Consider the following 24,804-nt stretch of genomic DNA (forward strand, 5'->3'; position numbering starts at 1 on the left):
TCAGTAAGATATTTTGGGAGCTATGTTCCATTGGAGGAAGGAACTCCTATCACCCAAACAACCCACCCGTGGCAAGTTATGCTTGACCTTAAGGGTCTGCTGAAGAAGATGATTAGATTGGTGGCTAAGGAATAAATAGTAGCTGAAAACTTGTCTACCATTCTGGTAATAATGCCTACAAGAGGAAAGGCTGTACTTGATCTAGTATTGGGAAATGAACCTGTCCAGGTGTCAGGCTCTCAGTGGGAGAGCATTTTGGAGATAGTAATCACAATTCTATCTCCTTTACCATAGCATTGGAGAGGGACAGGAACAGACAAGTTAGAGAAACATTTAATTGGAGCAAGGGGAAATATGAGGCTATCAGGCAGGAACTTGGAAGCATAAATTGGAAACAAGTGTTCTCAGGGAAACGTACGGAAGAAATGTGGCAAATGTTCAGGGGATATTTGTGTGGGGTTCTGAGTAGGTACGTTTCAATGAGACATTGAAATTGAAATATCTTTATTGTCATTGCATAGTACAATTTGTCATGCACCAATACAGCGAAAATGAGTTTGCAACTCGTACTCAGTGCTATAAAACAACAAATAAAATAAATAAACAATAAATAAAATCAAGTAACCATCCAGTACAAGCAATGTCCAGCAGTACAAAAGCACAACTCAGATGCACGACAGCCATAAAACCAGTATTAAAAGTAGCAATATAACAAATTTACGGATGATGTTTGATCGATTGGTTCAGAGCAATTTTTGCTCTGGTGGAAAAAGCTATTTTTCAGTCTGGAAGTGTGGGCATAGAAAATCGTATAATGTCTGCCAGATGGAAGAAGTTCAAACAGATAATTGCATGAGTGTGTATTGTCCTTACAGATGCTTGTAGCTTTCCTTAGGCAGTATAAGCTGTTGGTGTCTTCCAGGGCTGGGAGCTGTGTCCTGATGATCTTCTGTGTGCTAGAGAGGATCCGCTGAAGTGCTTTCCTATCAGCTGCTGTACAACTGAGATACCACACAGAGAGGCAGTATGTTAAGATGCTCTCTATGGTGCAGGGGTAAAAGGTCACCAGCATCTGTTCAGGTAGACCAGCTTTCTTCAGTGTCCTGAGGAAAAACAAGCATTGTTGTGATTTCTTAACTATTGTTGTGGTGTTAGTGGACCATGTAAGGTCTTCTGAGAAGTGTATTCCCAGAAACCTGAAACTGGACACTCTCCCCACTATGTCTCCGTTAATGTAGACTGGAGCATACTTGTCATCCCGTGACTTTCCAAAGTTGATAATTAGCTCCTTAGTCTTTGCTGTATTAAGAGACAGGTTGTTCTCTAAGCACCAGCTCACTAAGTTCTGTATTTCTGCTCTGTACGCTGATTCGTCTCTGTTGGAGATCAACCTAATCACTGTTGTGTCGTCTGTGAATTTGATGATGGTATAGGTGTCAAATGCAGGTACATAGTTGTACGTGAAGAGGGAGTAGAGTATGGGACTCAATACACAACCTTGTGGTGTACCAGTGTTCAGGATAGTAGTGGAGGACAGGTGAGGACCCAGTCTCACTGCCTGTGAACGCTCTGACAAGAAATTCAGGACCCACTTGCAGAGTGATGAGCTGAGGCCTAGCTGGTGGAGTTTGGAGATGAGCTTGCTGGGGATGACAGTATTAAAAGCAGAGCTATAATCAACAAACAACATCCTCACCTATGTGCCCTTTCCCTCCAGATGTGTCAGGACAGTGTGAAGAGCTAATGAGGTGGCATCCTCCGCAGACCTGTTTACTTTATAGGCAAACTGGTGTGAGTCCAGTGTAGCAGGAATAGTGACTTTAATGTGGGAGAGGACCAATCTCTCAAAGCACTTCATTATTATTGGTGTTGCTCATAAGGAGAATGTTGCTGAAGTATTCCTGGTGTTAGAACTATTGAATTCTGAGCAATAGAATAAGATTTGTGAGCACCTGACTCAACAGTTAACTCTATTTCCACGTCACGTGATAGCTCCATTAGAGATTAGCCAAATTGTACAGATTTTGAGTGATCAATGCGAGTTTGTATTGCTCCTTGCTCCCTGTTTCCCTCTCCCTCTTGACAACTGTTGCAGACTACTGTTTTGGTAAGGCTATGAATTTCATTGGCTCCTGATTTTTGTTAAATTACAGGACAGCCGGTTTGAGCAGCTGGCCAATGGAACTCTGCGTATTAATAATGTGGAGGTATATGATGGAACTTTGTATAAATGCCAGAGCAGCACCCCAGCAGGGTACATCGAGGGATATGCTCGTGTCCAAGTCCTCGGTAAGAGCAAATTGCTATCTGTAATAATTTTTACTTCTGAAATCTGCCAACTTGTTTGGGCCTGAAGTAATACCCAATTTCAGGACATCTGAATAGGGAACTCAATTGATAGACAAATGGTACTGCTCATTTGCAGCACTTTTTCCCCCTCATTTATCAAAGTATATTTATTATCAAAGTATGTATACACCATGGAACCTGTTCAAGAAAACATCAAACACCCAATGCACGAAAAAGAACAAATTGCACAAATAGCAAAAAATGAGTGAGCAACACATAGAATATCAAACATCAAACTAGAAGACCAGTAGTATTTAGTTTAGTGCCGTGCCACTGGCTCACTGCAGGCCGCGGGGCTATTCTTCACTGACGTGCCCCAGTCCGCATCAATTGTTTCGATCAAACAGCTCAAAAGCAGCAAAAAAAAGTGACCAGAATCTAAGGTACAAGCAATATGAACCTCAAAGTACATGTGTGTACACTGCAATTAAAAACTTGCTGCAGTATCACAGACATGTATCATGTAAGTAGCACTCACAAGAAAAACAAATTAATCATAAGTTATACTCAATTTTTTATATAAGAAAACACATGTATAACAATCAAGTCCAATTCAGTGCAAAGTGGTCAAAGTGGTTACAGTATAGTTGCTAAACTATACTGACTAGAGTTTTGTTAATTGGTTCAAGAAATGAATGCTTAAAGAGAGAGTGGGAGTTTTAAAAACAAAAACTGGTTTATGTGGGGCTTCAGATGTCTGTACTTTCAACACAATGGTAACGGCGAAAAGATGGTGTGGTCCAAAAAGATGGTGTCTGCTGACCATCTGAACCTCCTTAATTTCCTAAGGAAGTAAAGATGCTGATGCAATTTCCTTATGATTGCATCAACATGTTGGGCTGAGAACAGGTCATTCAGGATTTTAAAGTTGCTGACTCTCTCCACTGCAGATTCCCCTAATGTAGGTTTGTTCATGTTCATTGTCTTTTCCCTTCCTGCAGTCAGTAATCAGCTCTAGATTTGCTGACACTGGATGAGGAGTTGTTTCTGCAGCACCACTCAACCAGGTGTCCTATCTTGCTATAGTAAAATGAAATAAAAGATAAAATCCTATGGTGTTATAGGAAATAGTCTAGCATAGATAGAGGAATGGCTGACGGACAGTAGGTAGTGAGTGGGAATAAAAGGGGGCCTTTTCTGGTTGGCTGCCAGGGACTAGTGATGTTCCTCATGGGTTAGCATTTTCACATTGTTCGTCAGTAATTTATATGGTGGAATTGATGACTTTGTGACAAAGTCTGCAGATGATGTGAAGATAGGTGGAGGGGTAGGTAGTGCTGAGGAAGCAATGTGATTGCAGCAGGACAAATTGGAAGAATGGGCAAAAAAGTGGCAGATGGAATACAGTGTTGGGAAATGTATGCTAATGCATTTTCTTAAAAGGAACAACAGTGTGGACTGTTATCTAAATATAGAGAAGGTTCAAACATCAGAGGTGCAGACGGATTTGGGAGTCCTCGTGCAAGACTTCCAGAAGGTTAATTTACACGATGAGTCTGTGGTAAAGAAGGCAAACATTATTTCAAGGGGCATAGAGATAATGCTGAAGCTTATAAGATACCAGTCAAGCCGCACTTGGGAGTATTGTCAACAGTCTTGAGCCCCTTATCTCAGCAAGGATGTGTTGCCATTGGAGAGATCCCAGAGGAGGCGCATGAGGATGATTCTGGGGATGAATGGGGTTAACATAAGAGGAGCATTTGGAAGCTTTGGGCCTGTAGTCACTGGAATTTAGAAGAATGCACAGGGATCTCATTGAAGCCTACTGAATTTTGAAAGCACTAGATAAGGTGGATGTGGAGAGGATGTTTCCTCTGATGGGAATATCCAGAGCTAGAGGGCAGAGCCTCAAAATTGAGGCGCGACCTTTTAGGACAGAAGCAAGGAGGAATTTTTTAATCAAAGAGTGGTTGGTGAATATACTCTGCCGCAGGCTGTGTTGGAGGCCATGTCTGTGGGTATATTTAAAGTGGAAGTTGATAGATTCCTGATTGGTTAGGGCATTCAGGGATAGGTCTATGGGGTTGAGTGGAATCCGGGATTATCCATGATGAAATGGTGGAGTGGATTCAATGGGCTGAATAGCCTAATTCTGCTCCGATGTCTTATGGCTTTATTGTAAGAGAGTAGATCAAGGAGCTAACCACACAGTCTTAAGGTACACCTTGATCAGGGAGGAGATGTTTCCAATCTTCAGTGATTGAGGTCTGCCAATGTTGAATTTGTGTATCCCAGTACAGAGGTCTGGGTCTTGAAGCTTCATGATGAGTTTGGAAGGGATGATTGTGTTGAACACCAAGCTGTAGTTGATAAATGAGTTTCTATTGTTCAGTTTGAAGAGCCAGAGAAATTGCTTCCGCCGTCGATCTATTGTGACAAGAGACAAGATTGGAACAAATGTAGGCCATCTCTGAGACAGGAGTTGATTTGCACCAAAAATACCTGATTGTGGTCGATTTTCTTGCAGTACGTTTCCATTTATACTAACCATGAATTTACTGAGGTGACAAATGTCATGTTGATACAAACTTGGGTGCAATTGAGAATAATATTGGATGGAAAAGACACTTCAATGGGATATTTAGAAGCCGATTGGCAAGAAGGTGGCAGGTGGACTATAATGTCAAAACAGAATGCAAAACAGAAAAAATGTTTCTTTTAACTACTAATAGAATGGGGAAATGTTCAAAGGGTGTCTTTCTGCACGCAATGAAATTTACATTGAGGTACATCAAGAAATCAGGAAGATGAATGCTAAATTGGTCTTTGTCATGTCTTGCTGTACTGATATAGGGCACTGGTGAGATTGTACCTGAATTATGTATCCAATTGAGTCAGAGGAAGTAGGCAAGATTCTAACCTATACTTCGGTGTATAGGTGTTCACCAGGTAGAACATGGATAATAGTGAGTTCAGTGTGGGGGTTTTCTAAAATTCTAGTGCATGATGTTATCAAGAAGGTGGCGGTGTTGGAACTGTTGAATAAGTTTCTTGGTTATGATGGGATTTGTTTCAGGCTGTTGACAGGGACAAGAGAGGAATTTTCTGGGACCTTGACAGAGATCTTGGTATTTCCTCCATCCATGAGTGAAGTCATGAAGGACTGGGGGATAACCAATGTTGCTCCTTTTTTTTTAAGAAAGGCTATTGGGATAATCCAATTGTAATTGTGGGCTGGTGAGCCTTGTGTCAGTGGTGAGGAAATTATTGGAAAGTTTTTGAAGGAGTAGGATGTATTCACATTTGGAAGCGCATAGGCTCATTAGGGATGGTCAGCATGGTTGTGTCTTATGAATGGTTAAGTTTGTTGAGGAGGTGAACAAAGATAATTGATCAGGTTAGGGCAATGGATATTATGTAGATGAACGATAGCAAGGCATTTGACACGGTCCCTTAAGGTAGGCTGATCCAGAAAAATAAGGCACATGGCATGCATGGTGACTTTGTGGTTTAGATTCATAGTTGGCTTAGCCATACAAAATGTTGGAAGTTTGTTCCTCAGATTGGATGTCTGTGATCAGTGATTTCTCTTGGATCAGTGTTATGGCCTCTGTTTCTATGTACAGTAGCTGAGCTGATTAGTAAGTTGGAGTTGAAGCAAAAATTGATGGAGTTATGGGTAGTGAGGAATGTTGCCAAAGGATGTAGATCAATTGGAGAAATGACAGATGTAGATCAATTTACAGTATATAAGTATGATGTGTTACAGTTTGGAAGGGGAAAGCATGTTGTTAATGGCAAGACCTTTAGAAGCATTGTTGTACAGAGGGATATTGGGGTGCACATTCGTATTTCCCTAAAAGGGGGAACATGAGTAGGTAGGCTGGAAAAGAGTTGAACGGCATGCTTTTAATTGGTTGGGGTGTTGAGGGTAAAAGTTAGTAAGTCATGCTGCAACTGTATGAAACTTGGGGTTGACCACATTGGCAGTTTTGTGTGCAGTTCTGGTTGCTGCACCTTTGGAGAGGGTGTGGAAGAGGTTGATCAGTATGTTGCTTGGATTACAGAGTAGTAGCTATAAGGAGAGGTTGGACAAACTGGGATATTTCTTCTTTGGAATGTTGGAGACTGAGAGTAGACCTAATGGAAGTTTATAATAATTATGAGAGACAGAGATAAGGCAGGCAGTCTGAATATTTTACCCCAAGGTAAAAATTTCAATGTAAATTTATTCTCAAAGCACATGTATGTCACCATATACAACCTTAAAATTCATTTTCTTGTGGGCATACTCAATAAATCCATAGAATAATAACCACAACAGAATCAAGGAAAGACTACACCAACCTGGGCGTTTAGTCAGTGTGCAAAAGACAACAAACTGTGCAAATACAAAAAGGAAGAAATCATAATAATAAATAAGCAATACATATTGATAATAGGAGTTCAAAAGTCCTTGAAAGTAATTCCATGGGTTGTGGGAATATTTCAACGATAGGGCAAGTGAAGTGGAGTGAGGTTATCCCCTTTGGCTTCAAGAGCCTGATGGTTGAGGAGTGATAACTGTTCCTGAACCTGATGGTGAGAGTCCTAAGGCTCCTGTACCACCTTCCTGAAGGCAGCAGTAAGAAGAGAGGATGTCCTGGGTGGTGGGGTCACTGATAATGGATGCTATTTTCCTGCAACAACGTTTTGTGTAGATGTGCTCATTGGTGGGGAGGGCCTTGCCTATGATGAACTGGCCCATATCCACTACTTTTTGTAGGATTGTTCATTCAAGGGCATTGGTCTTTGCATACCAGGCTGTCTCGAGCCAGTCGATATACTCTATTGAGGTTTGTCAAATATTAGAGTATATCGACTGCTTTAAAGTGAGAAGGGAAAAATCTGAAGGAGTCAAGTAAAGCTGTTTTTATACAGATTGAAAGGTGCCTTGTTGTGCTGCCAGGGGTGGTGGAAGCAGATATAGTAGTGACATTTATTAGTGTTTGCACAGGCATGTGAACATGCAGGGAAAAGAGGGATATGGATTGTGTACAGACTGTGCAGGTAGGATTAGTTTAATTTGGCATGGTGGACATTGAGGGCCAAAGAGCCTGTACCTGTGCAGTACTGTTCAATATGTTCAAGTCATCCTTGACTCCGACATTGTATCTAAAAAGGTTTCTGCCTTAGATCAGCAAACAGAATGAAGGCAGAAACTAAAATCGAGCTTGTATTGTCTCTGACACAGCACCACAAAGCAAGTTTGGTCTCAAAGTCATTAGATTAGCTCGTGAACAATCTTGAAATTATTTGTGAGTAATTATATGTGAGTCTTGATCAACATTTCTGAAGTTTTGCAGATCTTAAGCCTGCATGGTAATTGGACAAGTTGCAACACAAGTTAATTTTGTTTTAAGGATTGTGGTGAGTTACCCTCAAGTTCTCAATCAAACATCACCAAGACAAATAAGATGATCACTTATTTCAAGTTCTCTTTTGACATTTTAGTTCAAAACAAAACAAAAAGATCAAGAAAAGAGTGTCCTTTACTTAGGTGGATGTTATAAATCTTACAATAATGCAGCATGAAAGAAGATTGGTTGGCATGTGTCAAATTACATGTCAAATCTTGCAGAGCTTTCAAATGTACGCTGAACTCCCTGTGATAGTCTTCCTACACTCTGATACCAAGAATAGGCCATATTACTGCAAGTAGACCTCTGCAATAAACTCGTCACAAAGAGTTAAATATAAAGCATACTCCATCTTCCCCAACTTGAAAAGACTCAGCTGTCCTGGGTTTTTTTTTGGTGGATGGTGAAGCCCTTGGGTTGCATTGCTGCATCGGAAGTAGCAGAGGTCCTTGAAGCAAAGTATACAGCGGTCCCTGTGTCCCTTTGGTACTGTAATCTCTCCAAGATCTTCAGTTTTATTTCAGAGACTGTACATTTGCCAGCAGGATAGTTGGAAGTGAGGATCTGAAGCCTCTGCATTTCAATTGTATCTGCAGCCCAGCGTGCTTTCCCCATTTCCTTTTTCTTAAAAGGGAACTATACTCGCATCCTGAGTCTGCAATTGGGACTGCCAATTTTTGTGGATCAACAGAATTTTTAAAATCTATTGATTAGTAAGAATGTGGTGGCTCTTGACAGGGTGCAGATGAGATTCACCAGCGGTTTTGCATGGAATGGAGCAGGACAGTGAGGAGAGACTGGAGAAGCTGGGTTCCTGGAGAAGAGTTGGTTATGGGGGAGGGACAGATTGAGATGCATAAAAGGATGAGTATGTAATCAAGATAGACTGCAGAGGTAGATGAAACTCAAGAATATAACTCGTAAGGATAAAAGGGAAGTGATTCAGTAGGGATATGTGGAAGTCTACCTTCATCTTGAGAGTGGTAAGTACCTAGAATGCACTGCTTAATGGTGTGGTTGAAACTGGGTCATTTAAGAAGCATCAGGATACTTGGAATTTGGTCAAAGGCTTGTCATCCATAGACTGATGGTCTAATAATTAAGCCAACTGCAGGTCAAAAATTCGGCCAATAATTATGCTGACCTTTGTACTTTTGCTGATAAGTCCCACGTAAGGAGGCCAGTATATCCATAAGTTATCTTCTGTTGTGATTATTTGGGAAGAGGAAAGGTTTCTGCCTCACTTCTGATGAGCTTGTCATTCCTGGAGTTTAACTTTCCTGTTCCGTGTGTGTGGGTAGGGTTGGAGTGTGATAGAATGGATGGAGAAGCAGTTTAAAATCTATTTCAGTAAACAATGATGAATGCTGTTATCAAGATTCTGCTGCAAAGGCTAGTTATATCTGCATTTGTCCACATTACAAAATAACACCATTTCCATTAAGTTATGAGTGTTAGTTTGAAGTGTAGTTTAGCTTTAATATTACATGAATTACTACTTAATACTGTATCACAAAAAATAAATTTTGGAATGGTGCAGAAAGCACACATCAGATTCACTCTGACTACAAAATGAGACTTTAAAAAAATTAGTGATTATGAGATTTATCATCTTTTTGTTTCGTCACCTTAATTCTCGCAACTTTATAAAATACTGTTTACATTTCTAGTCTAACAATCAAGTCACCGTGGCAATACATTCCCATTGTCGATGGTTGGGAGGGAGCAGAGGAAATTAATTCCAGTACAGACTTGTTGGGAAGTTTCCAACTGATTAACAGTGTTGCAAGCAGTATATAATACAAACTAAACAGCATATTGCTGTGTGGCAAAATGCTAGGATAAAATCTGAAACAGCTTTCATGTTTACATGATTCCAGAATTATTACTGGTTTCATGATTATTTACACTTTTAATTGAAAACACAACTAAGATTGGATTCAAGATTGTTTAATGTCATTTCCTGTACACAAGTGTAAAGGAAAACAAAATAATTGTTACTCCGAATCCAGTGCAACACAAAAGATATCAATAATTTTTTAAAAAACACAAATTTAAATACATTGATTTTTTTTTTGTCCATAAAGTGACACTAAATAAGGTGACTGACGGTAAATAATATAGTGGTAGTTTTAGTGGGTGGAGGTGTTGATCAGCCTTACTGCTTGGGGAAAGTAACTTTTTGAGTCTGGTGGTCCTGGAGTGGGTGCTTTGTAGCCTCCTCCCTGATAGGATTTGGACAAACATGAGTAGGGTGGGTTGGATCCTTCATGACGTTACTGGCCCTTTTCCAGAACCTTTCTTGTATATATGTCCTTGATGGCGGGTAGGTTGGTGCCAGAGATGCATTCCACAGTTTTGACTGATGGCTGTAGACCCTTCCGATCCGTCGTACCGCAGTCTCTGTACCAAGCAGTGATGCAGCTTGTTCGGATGCTCTCTACTGTGCATCTGTAGAATGGCGCGAGTATGGATGCGCCAAGTCCAGCTCTCTTCAGCCTCCTCAAAAAGTGGAGGCATCTGTGAGCTTTCCTGACTCTAGGATATGTTCTGGGACCACGAGAGGTTGTGTATGATGCGCACTCCCGGGAGTTCGAAACTGCTTGTAATTTCCACTGTTGTGCCACCAATGTAAAGTAGGGTGTTAATGCGATTGTGTCTTCTCCTGAAATCCTATCAGAGAGGAGGCTACATAGCACCCACTCCAGGACCACCAGACTCAAAAACAGTTACTTTCCCCAAGCAGTAACTATCTCCTTTGGCTAGTTGACATTAAGGAAGACGTTATTTGCCTGGCACAAAGCCTGGAGCTTTTCCACCCCACCACTGTCGTGTCATCCAGCAGGCTTGACAATGTGATTGCTCGTGTGTTTAGCCATGTACAGCCATATGTAAACAGTGTACAGCAATGGGTTCAGCACACAGCCCTGGGGGACAACTGTGTTGAGGATGATGAGGAGAAAGAAGAGTTGTGCATCCTGACTATCTGAGGTCTGTTCATTAGGAAGTCCAACATCCAGTTGCATAGTGGTGAATTTAGACTGAGGAGTAGGAATTTGTTCACCAAGATCTGTGGGACAATAGTGTTGAATGTTGAACTGAAATCCAGAAACACCATTCTGACATGTGTCCCTTGTATTGTAGGTATGTCTGGGCCAGGTGCTATGGCAACTGTTGTAGAGTGTAACACAGATAGAAGCAGTTGTTTAACCATTCTGTCTCTGTGACCTGAATTGGCTTAGTGACTGGTAGAGTACCTCCCACCTCCCCATCTGTCTTTCTTACCAATATGAACCCCATTCCAGCAGGGAATCAAATGTCTACCCTAACAATGAATTTTAATAAACCACACACACAAAATGTTGGTGGAACACAGCAGGCCAGACTGCATCTATAGGAAGAAACACAGTCGATGTTTTGGGCCGAGACCCTTCGTCAGGACTAACTGAAAGAAAAGATAGTAAGAGCTTTGAAAGTAGGAGGGGGAGGGGAAAATCCGAAATGATAGGAGAAGACAGGAGGGGGAGGGATAAAGCTAAGAGCTGGAAAGGTGATTGGCAAAAGGGATACAGAGCTGGAGAAGGGAAAAGATCATGGAACAGGAGGCTGAGGGAGAAAGAAAGGGGGAGGGGAGCACCAGAGGGAGATGGAGAATGGGCAGAGAGAAAAAAAAGGGAGAGGGGAAAATAAATAAATCAGAGATGGGGGAGGAGGGGCATTAATGGAAGTTAGAGAAATCAATGTTCATGCCATCAGGTTGCAGGCTACCCAGACGGAATATAAGGTGTTGTTCCTCCAACCCGAGTGTGGCTTCATCTTGACAATGGAGGAGGCCATGGATAGATGTATCAGAATGGGAATGGGTCATGGAATTAAAATGTGTGACCAGTGGGAGATCCTACTTTCTCTGGCGGACAGAGCGTAAGCATTCAGCGACTGTCAGGGCCCCAGACAGTCCTTCCAGGTGAGGTGACACTTCACCTGCGAGTTGGCTGGTGTGGTATCCTGTGTCTGGTGCTCCCTGTGCGGCCTTTTATATATAGGTGAGACCCGATGCAGACTGGGAGACCATTTCACTCAACACCTACGCTCTGTCTGCCAGAGAAAGCAGGATCTCCCAGTGGCCACACATTTTAATTCCACGTCCCATTCCCATTCTGATACATCTATCCATGGCCTCTTCCACTGTCAAGATGAAGCCACACTCAGGTTGGAGGAACAACACCTTATATTCCGTCTGAGTAGCCTCCAACCTGATGGTATGAAAAATGATTTGTCTAACTTCTGTTAATGCCCCTCTTCCCCTTCTTTCCCCAAATCTGATTTATTTATCTCTTCCCCCCCCCCCCCTTTTTTCCTCTCTCTCTGCCTGTTCTCCATTTCCCTCTGGTGCTCCCCTTCCCCCTTTCTCCCTAAGCCTCCCGTCCCATGATCCTTTCCCTTCTCTAGCTCTGTATCCCTTTTGCTAATCACCTTTCCCGCTCTTGGCTTCACCCCACCCCCTCCTGTCTTCTATCATTTCAGATCTCCCCTTCCCCCTCCTACTTCCAAATCTCTTACAATCTTTTCTTTCATTTAGTCCTGACAAAGGGTCTCGGCCCGAAACATCAACAGTGCTTCATCCTGTAGATGCTGCCGGGCCTGCTGCATTCCACCAGAATTTTGTGTGTGTTGCTTGAATTTCCAGCATCTGCAGATTTCCTTGTGTAATGAAATTTAACAGGCAGTTTAGTCATGAAGGGCTTCACAGCAAAGCTCACTTGATAAATATGATCAGCAGGAACCTTCACCTTCTTATTTTTTGTTTCCTTAACTGAAATGATTTTAGCATCCCTATTCTTACTGTGGCTGTCATAAAATAATTCAGCAGAGATCACAAATATAGTTGACATAGTTTGTCTAGTGCAGACATTTCCCACCAAACCATTATTGGAAAGTAATTACACTATCCAGTGAGGTATAATTTTTCTTTCTCTTGTATCACTCAGGGTGCTGTATACAATTACTCATCTGTTTTCCATCCTAATGGCCAAAGTGCAATGTGCTGAAACACTTTCTTGTTCCATATTACAGAGAAGCTGAAGTTCACGCCAACTCCACAGCAACATCAGTGTATGGAGCTGAATAAGGATATAACAATACAGTGTTCTGCTACTGGCCGTGAGAAACCAGCTATCAGATGGAGCAAAAGTGGTGAGATCTTCTTAATAGATTTGTATCTCGGACACGAATCAGTAAATTACTGTGAATGTTAAACTTGTTAGGTTTACTAAACTTTTTTTTTAAAAAAATAACAATTTAGAATTTTTCTTTAGTATTATTTACTTTAAGTCAAAGAATTGCATAGATTTCATGCCTCATCGTGAAGCTCTCTCAAAAGCCTTCTGCTTTGTTGCCACAAATGTTCCTTTTAGTATATTCGCAGCAATTGTTTCTTGAACTTCTGTTGAAGCTGTTCTCTTGTGTAAAGATGACCCAGTTTTCACCTCCATTTTTTCCCTCTCTGGAAACCCTTGATGTGTTTACTCACTCCACCGTAACCCTATATATTTATTCAGTGATAAAGCGCAGAATAGGCTCTTTTGCCCTGCAAGCCGCACTGCCCAACAACTCCTGATTTAATCCCAGCCTAATCAGGACAACCCTAATCGAGGTTGTAGACAGTGCTTAGTGGATCCAGAACTGGCACAGAGCGGTTGTAGACGGGTCATATTCTGCATGGAGGCCGGTGACTAGTGGTGTCCCTCAGGGATCTGTTCTGAGACCCCTACTCTTTGTGATATTTATAAATGACCTGGATGAGGAAGTGGAGGGATGGGTTAGTAAATTTGCTGATGACACAAAGTTGTGGATAGTGTGGAGGGCTGTTAAAGGTTACAACGGGACATTGATAGGATGCAAAACTGGGCTGAGAAGTGGCAGTTGGAGTTCAACCCAGATAAGTGTGAAGTGGTCCATTTTGGTAGGTCAAATATGATGACCAAATATAGTATTAATGGTAAGACTGTTGGCAGTGTGGAGGATTAGAGGGATCTTGGGGTCTAAGTCCGTAGGACACTCAAAGCTGCTATGCATGTTGACTGCGGTTAAGAAGGCATACAGTGCATTGGCCTTCATCAATCATGGGATTGTGTTTAAGAGCTGACAGGTAATGTTGCAGCTATATAGGACCCTGGTCAGACTGCACTTGGAGTACTGTGCTCAGTTCTGGTCACCTTACTATAGGAAGGGTGTGGAAACCATAGAAAGGGTGCAAAGGAGGTTTACAAGGATGTTGCCTGGATTGGGGAGCATGCCTTATGAGAATAGGTTGCGTGAACTCGGCCTTTTCTCCTTGGAGCGATGGAGAATGAGAGGTGACCTGACAGAGGTGTACAAGGTAATGAGAGGCATTGATCCTGTGGATAGTCAGAGGCTTTTCCCCAGGGCTGAAATGGCTAGCACGAGAGGGCATAGTTTTAAGGTGCTTGGAAGTAGGTACAGAGGAGATGTCAGGGATAAGTTTTTTACTCAGAGAGTGGTGGGTGCATGGAATGGGCTGCCGGCAACGGTGGTGGAGGCGGAAACAATAGGGTCTTTTAAGAGACTCCTGGATGGATACATGGAGCTTCAAAAAATAGAGGGCTACGGGTATAGCCTAGGTAATTTCTAAGGTAGGGACATGTTCGGCACAGCTTTGTGGGCTGAAGGGCCTGTATTGTGCTGTAGGTTTTCTATGTTTCTATGGGACAATATACAATGACCAATTAACCTACTAACCGGTACTACTTTGGACTGGGAGGATACCAGAGCACCTGGAGAAAACCCAAACATTCCACAGCGAAGATAATCTCCTTGTAGAGGATATTGGAATTGAACTCAGAAGTCTGATGCCCCAAGCTGCAGTAGTGTGTGCTAACCACTATGCTACTATGGCATCCCATATTGGAGCTGAGTTGGTTCATTTGACCTCCATTACAAGTGGATTTAGAGTTACTGATTTCTAGAGTTTGAATTGGGGCCGTTTTCCTTTTGCAATTCATTTTGCTAAGATGCTAATGTGTTTATGAAGTTGCAAATATGATAAGGTTGATATTTTTCCTGTAGGTAGGTGACCAGGACTGCACACAACACTCCAAATTTTGCCTCTCCGTCCCAACACTTTACTTGATACTCTAAATTGTGAAGGCCATGGTGCTAAAATCTTTCTTTACAACCCTATCTACCTGTGACACTGCTTTCAAGAACTTACGGTTTGTATTCCCAGATCTCTCTGTTCACTGCTGTCCTCAGTACTCTACTGTTTGCCAGCTCTAACCTGGTTTGTCCTCCCAAAGTGCAACACCTCACCCTTCTCTGAATTAAATTCCATCTGCCATTTTTGCAAAGCTTTGTTGGCCTTCCTCGCTGTCTACTCCACCTCCGATCTTGGTGTCATCCGCAAATTTGCTGATCCAGTTTACCACGTCATCCATCTCATTGATATAGATGAGACTCAGCACTGATCTCTGTGGCACACCAATAGTCACAGGCTTCTAGTCAGAGAAGCAACCACCTACTACATCTCTGGCTTCTGCTGCAAAGCCAATGTTGATTCCAGTTTGCTCCCTCACCTTGAATGCCAAGCCACTGAACCACCTTGACCAGTGTCCCATGCATGACTTTGTAAGAGGCCTTACTAAAGTCTTTGTAGACAACATCCACTGATTTTTTCCTTCCATTAACTTTACTGGTAATCAGCGTTTTTTAAAAAAAAAACATAAGACTGGTTAGACACAACTGCCCATGCACAAAGCCAATTTGACTATCCTAATTTGACCATGTCTATTCAAGAACTTGTATATTTTGTCCCTTGGAATATATTCCTATGATTTATCCACAACTGATGTCAGGTTCACCGGCCTATAATTTTTTGGTTTATTCTTGGTCTTTGTTGAACAATGAAACAACAGTAGTTTTTTTCCCAGTCCTTTGGCACCTTACCCTTGTTAAGGACCTTTGCCAGAATCCCTGCATAATCCCACAAGGTCCATGGGGTTCATTTGTTGTGCCCTGGGGATTTATCCACCCTAATTTGCTTCAAGACAGCAAGCACCTCCTCTTCTGTAATCTCTATATGGTCCATGACTTCACAGCTGCTTTGTCTCACTTCTATAGACTGTATCCATCTCCCAAAGTAAATAATGATGCAAAAAAATCCACTTAAGATCTCCCCCATCTCCTTTGGCTCCATGCATAGATGACCATGTTGATCTTCCTGGGTGTTAACATCTGAGGATCTATCCTGGGTCCAGCATAATGATGCAGTTACAATGAAGGCATAACAGCAGTTATATTTCATTCAGAGTTTGAGGAGATTTGGTCTGTTACCAAATATACTCAAAAATTTCTACATATATACTATGAAGAGCATTCTAACTACCTCTATCACTATCTGGTATTGGAAGGGGGGAGGGGGATGTGGGGAGGCTGGCCCTGCACAGGATTGAAATAAGCTCCAGAAAGTTGTAAACTCAGTCAGCTCCATCATGGGCACTAGCCTCCCCAGCATCCTGGACATCTTCAAGAAGTGGTGCCTCAAAAAGATAACATCCATCATTAAGGACCTCCAACAGTCAGGACATGCCCTCTTCTCGGGGAGGAGGTATAGTAGCCTGAAGGCGCACAGTCAGCGATTCAGGAAGAGCTTCTATTCAGATTTCTGAATGGACATAGAACCTCTGGGCACAGCCTCACTACTTCCCCCCCCCCCCCTTTTTGCACTAGTCATTCAACTTCCTAATATATACAATTTATTGTATTTTAGTTTTTATTATTATTATATATTGCAATGTACTGCTGCTGCATAACAACAAACTTCTTGACATATGCTGGTGATATTAAACCTGATTCTGGTTTTGATTCTTCAAGTGGACCAATTTATCCCTTGCTATCGTTTTGTTCTGAGTATATTTGTAGACACCCTTGGAATTCTCCTTCACTTTGTCTGGCAGAACTATTTCATGTCTTTTAGACCTCCTGGTTTCCCTCTTAAGTTTTCTCTTGCATTTTTTAATACTTCTCAAGCACCTTATTTGTTCCTTACCACTTATACCTGCTATACACCACCTTCTTTTTCTTAACCAGGGCTTCATTTTCCCTCAAAAAGCAATGTTACGTAAACCTGTTAGCCCTGGAAGAGAGTTCAGTATCCCAAAATCTGAATCACTCCCTCTGTCATCACCTTAGCCACACATTAAACTTGTATTATCTTCCTATTTTTGGCCTCAATAGTACATGGTACAGGTAGCAATCCTGAGATCACAACCTTAAAGGTCCTGTCCTTAACTTAGTATCTAACTCTTTGAACTCGCTCTGCAGGACCCTGTTACTCTTTTTCCCTATGTCATTGGTACCAACATAGACCATGATCTTTGGCTGCTCACCCTCCTCCTTGAGAAAGCTGTTGACAATCTGAGATGTCCCTGCTCCTGGCATGTTGAGGGCAATACAGCATCAGGGAATCTCATTCTCATACACAGAACCTCCTGCCTGTTCACTAACTAGTAAATCCCCTTATCACGGCTGCTCCCACCTTCTGCGTCTCACTCTGTATCAGAGACCTGACTGCTGTGCTTTCTTCTGTTAGATCATCCTTCTTCACCCCTCTCCAACAGTGTTCAAAGTGATGTACTTGTTACTGAGGGAACAGCTACAGCAGTACTGTGCACTGACTGTTTATCCCTTTCCCTCTCTTGATGGTCACCCAAATACCTGAATCCTACACGTCAGGTGCAGTTATTCCCTATGTCTGCTATCAGTCAACCCTGTACTCTCCTGACTGATCTGGAATTCATCCAACTCCAGTTTTTTAAGTGCAGTCTTTAAGAAGCTGCAGCTGGGTGCACTTCTTGCAGGTGTAGTCATTGGGGCACTGGAGGCCTCCGTGTTTTCTTACGTCCTGCAAAAGGTGCTTTCCACTGTTCTCACTGTCATTCCCAATGCTCAAATTGCAATAAAAAAAGAACTGACCAGAAACTTAATTTAGCCTCTGCCTCTCCTTGCCAAAGTCAGTCTCAAACTCCCAATTCTAACCTTGCCTCACTCCAATAATGGTTGCTTCCAAAATGGCCACTCCACTGAAACCCAACTTTTTATTGGTCCTTGCAAAGTACAGTACCTTATCACCTAATTCGATCTCAAGTCTGCTGAGAGTCTTGACTGGCCCTGCTTGCTGAAAGACTGTTATTAGTGAGTGGCTAAAAAATTGCAGCCCAGGGTCAACGAAGAAAAGTGGAATGAGTGTGGATGGGTGCTTGATGTTGGTGTGGAGGCAATGGTCAATAAACCTATTTCTGTGCTGTGTAACTCTAAAATTATCCATCAACAATGTTTGTGGAAAAAATATTTCATGAAATTCTGAAGTATTAGTGGATTTTTATTTCAATTGTAGTTAGCCTTTTAAAACAGATGTCTAAAATTTATTTATTTTTTGTAACAGTTCCCCTTGCATTTTGGAACTTTGATCATTGCTTGTGGGTTGTCTCCCTCTTGGATGTGACAATCGTTTTTTGGACAGCTTTTATCTTTGACTAGTTGCTCAATGGAGAAAGAGAGCTGGGAGTGAGGACAAGCTGGGGAATTAAATTACACTTTATGATGATCTACACATAATTGTTTTGAATAAGGGTTGCAGGCATCATGAATGCATCCTCCTGAAGATTCCCCTCCACTGCAGTGTGTTTGGGTCAGTGTTTCCAAAACCATTACTTCACAGAATCACAGAAAACTTATAACACAAAGTAGTCTTTTTGGCCCATCGTGTTCAGGCTGGTTGAGAAACATACCCAATCTAATCCAATCTGCAGGGATTTTGTGACTCAATCACTCACCTTATGAACTGAATGAGTTAGCTTTTCGGCATTTGTTTTCCTTCCAATGTGCATACTTGATGGTGCGAGCTTTAGAATTTGCCAATGACTTTGATTTAGCAGCAGAATAACTTCTGTTACTTTTAACTGGTGCAGATGGCAGTCATATATCCCCTCACATCAGGCAGAAAGCTGGATTATTGCACTTCACCAATGTGACCAAAGATGATGCTGGACAATATACCTGTATTGCATCAAACAGTCAAGGAGAAATCAAAGCATCTGTTCGCCTTATTGTTGCAGGTATGACTATTTCATCCGCTGGCACCTTCATCACCTTCACCAGTAGGTCAACCCACTGGGACAAGCTTCTCACGCAGCAGAATAAAACTCATAAATCACCTTGTTAAATGCTCAGTGTTTTTCTGGAATACGTACTTTAATTTTAAATTGCCTTCACTGATGGAAGACAAATGTGTTAGGGGAATAAACAGTAATTTATGGGACACTGGGTAATTCAGTTTAATCTTTGAAATATAAAGTACCATAAGTTTAAACAATAGTTAAACTGGATGGCTCACTTATTTACTTCAGTTACAATTTAAAATCAAGGACCTGTCTTCCCACTGTTCTTCATGATTCAGATGTTTGTGTGCTGGATGGGGTAGAAAGCTTTGGAGATGATGAGTGTCAGCTGTCAGGGAAGTTAGGCACAAGGGTAAGAACAGTGTGGTGGGCAGGTGGCAGTGGAGCTAAAATCAAGTTTCTTTCTATATCCAACCTAAATTATGCCAGGCCTGGAGGAACCTGCTGCTGGATGTTAGAGTTTTCCTAAAAGGTGGGGGGTGGAATGAAGCACACTTCTCAATCCACATCCTCCCCAGATCCTATACACCATACACGTGTGTCTTTCCTTAGTCTTACCAAAGTTTAAGATGGAGCCGGAAAACACAACCGTGTACCAGGGATACATTGCAGTGCTAAACTGCCAAGCCACAGGGGAACCACAGCCTAACATCCATTGGAAAGTGAAAGAGAAGATCTTGGACTCCAATAAAGGCTCACAGAGGTAGGAAGCAATATGAGCAAACCCTCTCATGTGGCACCAAAGCCTTCATGTGCTGGAATATTGCCTTAATCATGAATCCCTTCACCAGCCATAACTAATTCTAATGGTGTTGTTTCTAAATATTTTATCACAGGGTACGGAAAATGGATAATGGTTCATTGGTAATCTATGATGTCAATGCAGAGGATACAGGGAAGTACACATGCATTGCTGGCAACAATTGCAACATACAGCACCGAGATGCTTTTCTCTATGTTGTTGGTATGTATTGACAACAAATGAACAGTTTTTTCTCATTACTTTTGACTGCTGATTGTCAACTGAAAGTAGGAATCAAAATCCTAAGTTTGTTTCATGATCTTTCTTTGCCTATTCCTGCAGAAAAACCAGCTGCTCATGGTGATGAAGACAAGCAGCATACTCCATACAAGATGATTCAGACAATTGGCCTTTCTGTTGGAGCTGCAGTTGCCTACATTATCAACGTACTGGGTCTCATGTTCTACTGCAAAAAGCGACGAAAGGCAAAGCGATTGCACAAAGGGCCAGAAGGGGAGGAACCTGAAATGGAAGTGCTGAATGGTAAGATGCATGTACACTTTGAACCATTAGCCAATAAGCTGCTGGTGAAAATCAAGAAAATTCTGCCAATGCTGGGAACACTCACAGGTCAGACAGGCTCTATTCATTTTTGACAGGAACCCTTGTCAGAACTGAGAGAAAGAAAACAAGTTAGTTTCATTTGCAGAGGTAGTGGGGGATGGATTCCTAGGACAAGAAGAATTGTACCTAGTGATTTAAGATCTGATTCCAAAAAAATCTATGACGAATTTACATCTTAATAAAACATCAGAAATTAAATTACTGAACGATCATTATTGAGGCTTTATGGGTGGAGCTGAGAAGTAAGAAGATGAAACATAGAAAACCTACAGCCCAATACAGGCCACGATGCTGTGCCAAATATGTACTTACTTTAGAAATTACCTAGGGTTACCCATAGCCCTCTATTTTTCTAAGCTCCATGTACCTGTCCAGGAGTCTCTTAAAAGACTCTATCGTATCCACCTTCACCACTGTCGTTGGCAGCCCATTCCACGCACTCACAACCCTCTGCGTTTTTAAAAGAAAAACAACTTGCCCCGATGTCTCCTCTGTACCTACTTCCAAGCACCTTAAAACTGCCCTCACATGTTAGCCATTTCAGCCTTGGGAAAAAGCCTCTGACTATCCACACGATCAATGTCTCTCATCATTTTAAACACCTATCAGATCAGCTCTCATCCTTCACTGTTCCGAGAAGAAAGGGCCAAGTTCACTCAACCTATTCTCATAGGGCATGCTCCCCAATCCAGGCAATGCCACTAGTTGCTGACAGCCAACCAGAAAAGGCCCCCTTTATTTCCACTCTTTGCTGTAAGTTAGTGGATCTTTCCTGTAACAGCACGAGCTCTTATCTTGTTAAGAGCCTCATGTTCGGCACCTTGTCAAACGCCTTCACTTGGTAGGCTGCTCTAGAAGGTTGGATCACATGGAATCCAGGGAGAGCTGACTAATTGGATATACATTTGGCTTAATGGTAGAAAGCAGAGGGCAACAATAGGAGCGTGTTTCTTGGACAGGAGGTCTGTAGCTAGTGATGTGCCTCAAGGGTTGGTGCTGAATCTATTGATGTCTGTCATCTATGTCAACAATTTGGATAATTATGTGCAGGGCATGGTTAGTAAGTTTGCAGATGACACTGAAATAGCTGGTACAGCAGAAATGAAAAATGTTATCAAAATTACTTGGGGAATTTGCTCATCTCAGTAAGTGGGCCAATGAAAGTCAAATGGAGCATAATCTGGATATGTCTCAGGTTTATCATTTTGAGAAGTAAAACCTAGGAAGGACATTCACAGTGAATGGCAGGGTCCAGGGAGGATTGTAGAACAGTGGAACCTTGCAGTACAGGTGTATGGTTAAGAAAATAGTCATGAATTAGAAGCCATAGGTTGAAATTGAGATGGAAAGATTTAAGAGGGCATTGAGGGCAACTTTTTTTACACTGAAGTGAGCTGTCAGAGGAAGTGGTTGAGGAAGATACTATAACAGTTTTTAAAAGACAGTTTGTAAGGTATATGGATTGGAAAGGTTAGAAGGTTTTGTGACAAGTGGTAGCTAATAGAACTAACTTGGATGGGCCATCTTGGTCAGCATGGACCAGTTGGACCAAAGGGCCTTTTTCTGGCTATTAGCAATCAGCTTTTATTTTTAAGGTTCCTGTGTTTTTGTGAGACATACACCAGTAGTTTAGCTCTTTCAGCTTGCACCATTTGGAAGTCTTCATGACTGTGACCAAGTTCTGTACACTTATCAGCTCTTCACATAGTGGAAGTGTGTCGATCCCAAATGTGAAATTTACCTGTTAAACCTGTATTCACAAGTGAGTTTGAAATTTCCATTGGCACTGTGCATGTAAGTATTCATTAAGTTTACTCTAAGAGAGAGTGGCACTTGTTTAGGCTCTCATCAGAGCAAATAGAAAGTTCAATAACTTTGAATTACCTTTTGAGTGCTTTACCTTTCCCTTTGCAGATTTTCTATTGAATAATAAGCTTGTACTGGGACCTGCTGAATATATGTTGGGAAAACTTGTTTTCAAATTTAAGGTCCTTATTACGCCAAATAAATATAAAAAATAAAGAGTCCAACATAAGAAATGAGTGGTTTGCATTACTGAACAATTTTATTAAGGCTTGCTCTCATCAGAATTATTAAAGCAGGGAGAAAGAGGGCAATTCTCGAGGGGGAAACAGTTTTAGTTGTTTAGCATACAGGTTATTCCCGTATTAAGAACTTATGGGCACCTCCTACATCTGAATGAACTTTAATAATATTATTAAATTGACAAGTCTTCATTTCTAATCTGTAAATATTTAAAAAAAAAAGAGATCTGGGCAAATTATATTTATTAGATAATTGTTCAAAAGACATGAAGCAACTATCCAAAAATAAATCAGAAAATCGTAGTATACCTTTAGTCTTCCAAACTAAATAAGCTTGGTCTATAATAGAGGGATGAATAAAGAAATTGGATACAATAGGAATTGCTAAAACAAATTGCCCCGCCGCAGCAGTTCCACCCCACCCACCGGCGTTTCGACCACATTCATGTGGATATCGTGGGCCCCCTGCCTGTGTCACGCGGGGCGCGGCACCTCCTGACTATCGTGGACAGGTTCACAAGATGGCCAGAGGCGGTCCCGCTCACCGACACCACCTCCGAATCTTGCGCCCGGGCGCTGATCGCCACCTGGGTGTCCCGCTTTGGTGTCCCGGCCCACATTACCTCCGACAGAGGCGCCCAGTTCACCTCCAGCCTCTGGTCAGCGGTGGCCAACCTGTTGGGGACTCAGCTGCACCACACCACTGCCTACCACCCACAGTCGAACGGACTGGTGGAGCGTTTCCACCGCCACCTGAAGTCGGCTCTCATGGCCCGCCTGCGAGGAGCTAACTGGGCGGACGAGCTTCCCTGGGTCCTGCTCGGCGTCCGCACGGCGCCCAAAGACGATCTGCACGCTTCGTCGGCCGAGTTGGTGTACGGCGCGCCCCTGGTCGTTCCTGGGGAGTTCATACCAGCCCCAAGGGGGCGAGAGGAAGAACCCGCAGCGGTCCTGGGCAGACTACGCGAGAGACTCGGTGCCCTGGCCCCCATGCCCACTTAGCAGCATGGGCAGCACCCGACCTGCGTACCCAAAGATCTGCAGAACTGTAAGTTTGTGTTTGTACGCCGGGGCGGGCATCGGCCACCGCTGCAACGGCCCTACGAGGGGCCGTTTACGGTGATCAGAAACGACGGGTCCACGTTCGTGCTGGACGTTGGGGGGAGAGAGGAGGTTTTCACGGTGGACCGACTCAAACCGGCCCACGTGGACTTGGCGCAACCGGTCGAGTTTCCGGCACCGCGGCGCAGAGGCCGACCTCCCAAACAGGGCCCGGCCCAGACTGTGGACATTGGGGGGTGTACCGCCGGTTCTGGGGGGGGGTTACTAGCACACTCGAACCGGCTGACAATTAGCCAGAGCCAGAGACAAAGATACATAGCCTCAGGGAGTTTCAGTTACGTGCCTCTCCAAGTTTCGAGTGGGGGGAGACAGGCTTTTAAGCAAGACTGTGTTTGTGAAATAAACTTATTCCGTGGTTGCAGTTTACCGACTCCGTGTCGTAATTTCAGCGCTGCGCGTAGCACACCGCTACAATATTATATTTGTATCTTGTATGATTTGGGAAGACTTAACTACATTGTACTTATTGCTTATGTATCCTTTTGTGCTCATTTTAAATTTTGTAATTCCAATAACTATCAATCTTATTATGTTGATATTAATAAAAAATTGAAAAAGACAAGTCTTCATTTCTACAAATGCAGAACTAGATTCCCCCTCTCTCTCCACTTTTCAGGATTATTCTTGAATGCTTTTGATGCCGTTCAGTACAATACTTTGGAGGTCTAGTTGCCGTGTGTAGAGATTTTTGTGATGTGATATATATGGAAGCATGTGAAAGCTGAATTTGTTCATTACCTGGGAATGGTCTGCAGTGTTACAGTGCCATGAAATGGGTTGTTCAGCCTAGCCATTCCATTCCATCAAGCACCCATTTACACAAATCCTACATGAACCATTTTATTCTCCACATTTACCTAAATTCTTCTACTAATCAACATGAGATGACCAATTAACCTACCAACTGACATGCATTTGGATGTAGGAGGAACCAGCATCATCCAGAGGAAACCCACATGGTGTTAGGGAGAATGTGTAGACTCCACATGAACAGCATTTAAGGTTCTCGCAACACACAAAATGCTGGTGGAACGCAGCAGGCCAGGCAGCATCTATAGGAAGAAGTACAGTCGACGTTTTGGGCTGAGACCCCTCGTCAGGACTAACTGAAAGAAGAGATGGTAAGAGATTGAAAAGGGGCGGGGGAAGATCTGAAATAATAGGAGAAGACAGGAGGGGAAGGGATGAAGCTAAGAGATAGAAAGTTGATAAGCAAAAGGGATACAGAGCTGGAGAAGGGGGAGGATCATGGGACAGGAGGCCTAGGGAAAAAGAAGGGGGGGAGGGGAGCACCAGAGGAAGATGCTGAGCAGGCAAGGAGTGATTGTGAGAGGGACAGAGAGAGAGAAAAAAAATAAGGGATGAGGTAAGTAAGGGAGGAGGGGCAT

At 42.6% G+C, this 24,804-nt stretch overlaps 1 protein-coding gene across 1 annotated transcript in view; it reads left to right on the forward strand.

The window, feature by feature from the left end:
* Positions 1 to 24,804, forward strand: part of LOC140733193 (inactive tyrosine-protein kinase 7-like) — a 195,742-nt gene that overhangs the window by 152,250 nt on the left and 18,688 nt on the right. Inside the window, exons 9-14 of the mRNA XM_073056190.1 lie at positions 2,154 to 2,289; positions 12,762 to 12,881; positions 18,674 to 18,820; positions 19,436 to 19,586; positions 19,720 to 19,847; positions 19,968 to 20,168. Coding sequence (XP_072912291.1) covers positions 2,154 to 2,289; positions 12,762 to 12,881; positions 18,674 to 18,820; positions 19,436 to 19,586; positions 19,720 to 19,847; positions 19,968 to 20,168 — 883 coding nt within the window. The remainder of the gene's footprint in view (positions 1 to 2,153; positions 2,290 to 12,761; positions 12,882 to 18,673; positions 18,821 to 19,435; positions 19,587 to 19,719; positions 19,848 to 19,967; positions 20,169 to 24,804) is intronic.

Source organism: Hemitrygon akajei, chromosome 9 (assembly GCF_048418815.1).
Source record: "Hemitrygon akajei chromosome 9, sHemAka1.3, whole genome shotgun sequence".
NCBI classification, from domain to species: Eukaryota; Metazoa; Chordata; class Chondrichthyes; order Myliobatiformes; family Dasyatidae; genus Hemitrygon; species Hemitrygon akajei.